This window comes from Lactuca sativa, chromosome 9, assembly GCF_002870075.4.
Source record: "Lactuca sativa cultivar Salinas chromosome 9, Lsat_Salinas_v11, whole genome shotgun sequence".
Classification (NCBI taxonomy): domain Eukaryota; kingdom Viridiplantae; phylum Streptophyta; class Magnoliopsida; order Asterales; family Asteraceae; genus Lactuca; species Lactuca sativa.
In genome coordinates, this window is record NC_056631.2 from 215,947,366 (window position 1) to 215,952,341 (window position 4,976).

Consider the following 4,976-nt stretch of genomic DNA (forward strand, 5'->3'; position numbering starts at 1 on the left):
ATCAACCATTGATTAAATGTTATAATTTCACCAAAGTTCAATGGTATCCGGTGTTGTCCTTCCTACTTGAGTTTGAGGGTTCAAATTATGTCTTAGACATAGATGGAATTAAGAAATATTAGATTTACCATTTAAAAAAAATATTATAATATCTTTGCATTACGAGAGGAAAGAAGTGAAGATGAGTGATCATTGCTTCCAAACAACTCATTTATAAGAAGTCATACTGAAGTTGTTAAATACTTAAATTGAATTAGAAGTTAAAATGGCATGACTTGGTTAGTTGGTTTTATTTCAGAACATAGATTTTGCATTCATTTGGTAGTTATAAAAGTAAACCACAAAAATAATTGATTTATACATATGTAATATTGCAATATGACTCCTTTTAACAATATTATATTACATTTGTAGTTTAATTTCACTATTTAATAAATCAAACAATAACCATTCCATATGTTGTAATAAACTTAGATAGCACACATCCTAACATATATATATTGTTAAAGTGATATTGAAACAACAAATTCAAAACAAGATACAACACATGAACACCTTACATTCAAGTTTTTTCAAATAGACTAATTACACTAGATATAAAAAGAAATTCATCATATTTGATATTTTGCATAAAAACCCTACTAAAAAGAAGTTGTTTTAGTTTTCATAAATCAGGATATTTGAAGTGGTTAATGAAGCCTTGTGAATGTGTGCTATAGCAAGAGCGGTTTCTGAGACTTGGTTTTTGATTTGTGAAATTGTTGAAAGCATGGATTCTTTGTACTTTGAGATGGAATCAATCGATGCTAAAAGCTCATGAGCACATTTTTGAATTTCTTCTTCGTTTCTCTTCATTGTTTCTTGTAACTTTGCTTTTGAATTCTTCACAAATATGCATAAATATATATATATACTTTGTTAGATAATTAGTTGACATTTTAATATAAAAATTAATTTAAAATTTGAGAAATTACCTGAGCAAGTTCAAGAGCTTCTTTTTCAACAACATCCACTTTATGAGACTCGGCTTCAAAGCTTTCTATCAATTTTTGAGCTTCCATTGCACATCGAGAGGTGTGTTCTTGTGTTTCCTTCTTTATCAGGTTTAATTGATTTTCCACCTGATCAAACAATTTGTTAAAAAGAATAACAAAACATACTTATAACTTCAAACAAGACTATAAAGTACTCATGAAATAGTCTCAAGATGATCAAACAGAAGCATATTGAATTAAATAGCAATGTATTTAATTATAATATGTGTAGTTATTTAACTTAAATAATAAGTTTGAATGTTAAAAACATCAAAAAATGGCAAAAGACCAAAGTGCAGTTTTTTTGGGGGATTTTGGTCCAAAATGGAATCTTTATTTTTGGTCTCTATTTTACTTATAAAGCATTTGTATCAATTTTATACTACAAACTGCAATGGTTGGAAATTGGGACTTACTTCCTCAATTCGTGATTGAAGTACAGCAATACGATTTCTTTTGGCATCAATTTTTGCATTAATGTCGCGGGATAATTGCTGAAGAGATATCAAACTTTCAAGATTTTCCATTGAACTTGTCTTTACATCATCACTAGCAGACTTTAGTGCAGGCTTCAGTGTTGATTTATAATCCATCCCAAGCACCTCAGCAGGTGTTAAACCTTTGTCATTCAACTCATACTGGAAATCATTTCCTAGTTTCAACCTAAAAAATTCAACAAGAAAACAAGAAATATGAATAAGGGTTGTGATAAAGATGATTCATATGTCAAAAAAAAGTGTACCTCCTCATAGTCTGGTTGCATTCGATCTGTAGTGCCTCAAGCTCCTTTAAATTTGTCCCCATGACAGCATTAAGATCCCAGCATTTCTCCTCCCATTTGTTCCTTTCGATCTCAGCCTCTCCAATATCTCTTTCCACTGATTGTAACTCTCTCTTCATCCTCTCTGCATCTCTCATATTCATAGCCTGTTCTTCCACTTTCTTCTTCAACTCTTCATTCTCCTCACACATCCTAACCCTCTCCTCTATTTTAGTTCCCAATTCCTTCTCTTTTTCTTCCAATAGCTTCTCCACAGACACAACATGTGTCTGCAACTGTTCGATTAATTCGTTGAACTTCTTAATATCCTTTTCCAACATTCCCTGTTCCTCCTCCTTTGATTCCCTCAGTGATGGCCCAGACTTCATTGCCTCCAGTTTTGCCTCCAGATCCTTCACATCTCCTGATTTGACCTTTATATTCTCCTCCAGAGAGATTTTCTCCTATTGTCAAAGTTTTAGGAACCCAAATCAGCATGAGTAAACTAATTTTTAGGTATTTTGATTATACGAAGAAAAGTTATATTAATACCTGGTGTAACTTCTCCATGAAATTTTCATCCTCCCTTTCCATTGCATCGTCGTCTCCCCTTATGTAAAGCAGGTAAGTATTCAGAGTATAGATGAACATGCTGTCGCCAGAAATCGACTGTGACTGAGTGGAATTTGCAAGGTGCTCGTTATACATTGCAATCTGTACAAGCCAATGAAGCACGGCTAAAACAGTAGGAAACATGTGAGGCGTTCCGGGGGATTTTAAGGCCGACTTGTTCATCTTAATCGGGCAATTCAACCATTTCAAAACTACAAACAGATCGTCCTCGATCTTATTACCAGGCGGATATTCGAGGCGAGTGAGAATGAATTTTAGGGTTTCGGTGATGTCTTTGCCAGACGGGAGGGGTTTAAGTTTGAAGAAGATAGGGAAGGAACATGCGGATAGGTAGGAATTGATGGTGGAAACAGCGAGGCTTTGGTAGGACCGGTCGTTGACGACGACGGCGGACGGCGGACGGTGGTGATTGACGCCAGCAGAGTAACAAGAAGAGGGACGGCTACTGCAGAAACTACCGTCGGAATCTCGGCGGGTTCCTCCAACGCCAACATTGAACTGCCGTGGATCTACAGATGTTGGTGTAGTGATGCGGTGGTCGCCGACGAAGCGCTCCGTTGGAGGGCGGCGTCCGGCGGGGCCTCTCATGAATGATGATAGACTTGTGTGAAATTAGATTTTCCCGCCCTAAAAATTTGGAATCAGGGAGGTGGAGATCGGCGTTCTGTATGATAAACTATTTTATACCCCCGTGCCCGTACGCATCGGGTAACTGTTTATATTTGATACTTTATTTATAGTCTCACGTTTCTCTTCTATTTTGATTTTTTTTAATAAGAAAAATGAAAATTAACTTATCTAGGGTATGTTCATATATAAATAATTTGGATAAATTACATCAATTGTTCCACTTGGATATATCAAAATATACTTTTAATCCTTATTTTCAAAAATTAACTTGAACCATCCATCGATTTATTTTTTCTTGCACGCTTCGTTCCTACAGACATAAAAAAACCATTTTGCCATTATTTATTTACTTTTTGATTTGTTTATTAATTATTATATAGTAATCCATTAAAAAATTTGTTTAATTAAATATAAAAACCACCACCATTATTATATCTCTTATCATCTTCTTTCTGAACTCCGACAACCACCACTTATCACCACCAGAAACCACCACCTATTACCACCGTTAACCACCACCTTTCACTCATATTTCTTTCCCACCTCCAGCCACCATCCACCTCTAGCCACCTCCAATGCCTCCACTTATCAGCGCTAACACCTCTTGAACAAACCGCCAGTCAACTACCACCAAAAACGACCATTTACATCCAATTAACCAAATCAAACAAAAACCTGAAAACCTACGTGGCGTTCGAAACCCTAGGTGATGGTGTTAAAGAACCCGTAGGTCGAAACCCAGAGACGTTGAAGGCAGCGACGTTCCAATCATGAGACGATGAAGGTTCGAAACAACTCACCTCTAAGACGAAAATGGTGTACATTTTCCTCTAGATCTGTCAGCTTTGACGAACTACCACCTTCGTCTCCCGATTTGCGAGTCCATCGAACCACCACTTCAAGATCCGCAAGCTCCAACGAACATGTGGTGACGAAGATGAGGGTTTTCAAGCGAACAGGTAGTGACGACGAATGTGTAGATCTGAGATGGTATACGTCTGAGATGAAGAAGGTTTTTAGGCAAAGCAAAAGTCAACAAGATGAAGGCGCTGACGACGGAGATGTCGATAGTATAGATCTGATGAAGAGGTCACCTTCTCCGGTGAGGAGGTAATCACGACAACGTGACCGTTCCAAAGAGGGTGAGATGTTTGTGAAAAGTGAAACTTTTGATGGTGGTGGAGGTGGAGATTCAAGTGGTTTTTTAGGGTTTTAGACAAAGATGTGAGATGGTGGTAGGTGACATCAGCACACCAGAAATGGAGATTTTGGTGTTGGTTTAGATATACGAAGGTGGTGGTGAATATTTCCAGTGATGGTATCTAGAGAGAGAGAGAGAGGGATAGAGAGAGAGAAATATTTAATTAAGATATTTTAAAAGGTAGGGTAGGTGGGGCCATATTTTTTTTAATTAATAATAATAATAATAACATTAAATTAATTGGAAAAGAAATATATATATAAAGGGCATTATGGTCATTTTAGATATGTCATGAACTACATTTACAACAAAAACGCATATTAGAGACGAGGAGTGCAAGTTTTATGCAAAAGAGTGACGATCTGAGTTAATTTTTGAAAATAGAGACTAAACATACATATTAGCACATGCACGAGGGATGATTGGCGTAATTTACCCAAATAATTTTTTTACACGTCTAGCCAACTAACTTGTTTTAAGTGTTCATAAGTGCCCATTATTATCAGCTATCACATGTTTTGGCTGATGTGACATGTACATTGAAATATGTTGTATCTACGTGACATTGTACATATGTATCATTGAGTAAAATATAAGAAGGTGAGATACGAATACTGCTCAATAATGAACCATAAGTCAATCAATAGCTTCTTCTTCCTCATCTTTTTCTTCCAAACGATAGACGAATTTCAAGTTGATTGATATGTGCATATTTAGT

At 36.1% G+C, this 4,976-nt stretch overlaps 1 protein-coding gene across 1 annotated transcript; it reads right to left on the reverse strand.

Annotated features, from left to right (window-relative positions):
* Positions 1-498: 498 nt before the first annotated feature.
* LOC111903445 (kinetochore protein NDC80 homolog) lies at positions 499-3,102 on the reverse strand. Its single transcript, XM_023899219.3, has 5 exons — positions 2,347-3,102; positions 1,777-2,258; positions 1,451-1,697; positions 975-1,121; positions 499-882 (listed from the first exon to the last, which is right to left on the reverse strand). Exons 1-5 carry the CDS (start codon positions 3,013-3,015, stop codon positions 658-660), a joined length of 1,770 nt encoding a protein of 589 aa, XP_023754987.1. The 5' UTR covers positions 3,016-3,102; the 3' UTR covers positions 499-657.
* Positions 3,103-4,976: the final 1,874 nt, after the last annotated feature.

Excerpts from the sequence above, each read along its gene's own strand:
- LOC111903445 (XM_023899219.3), bottom strand. The coding sequence starts at position 3,015 with ATGAGAGGCCCCGCCGGACGCCGCCCTCCAACGGAGCGCTTCGTCGGC. Across the intron at positions 1,698-1,776 it reads TGCAACCAGACTATGAGGAG|GTTGAAACTAGGAAATGATT; the intron begins GTACACTTTTTT and ends TGAATTTTTTAG. Across the intron at positions 883-974 it reads AAGCTCTTGAACTTGCTCAG|AATTCAAAAGCAAAGTTACA; the intron begins GTAATTTCTCAA and ends ATATTTGTGAAG.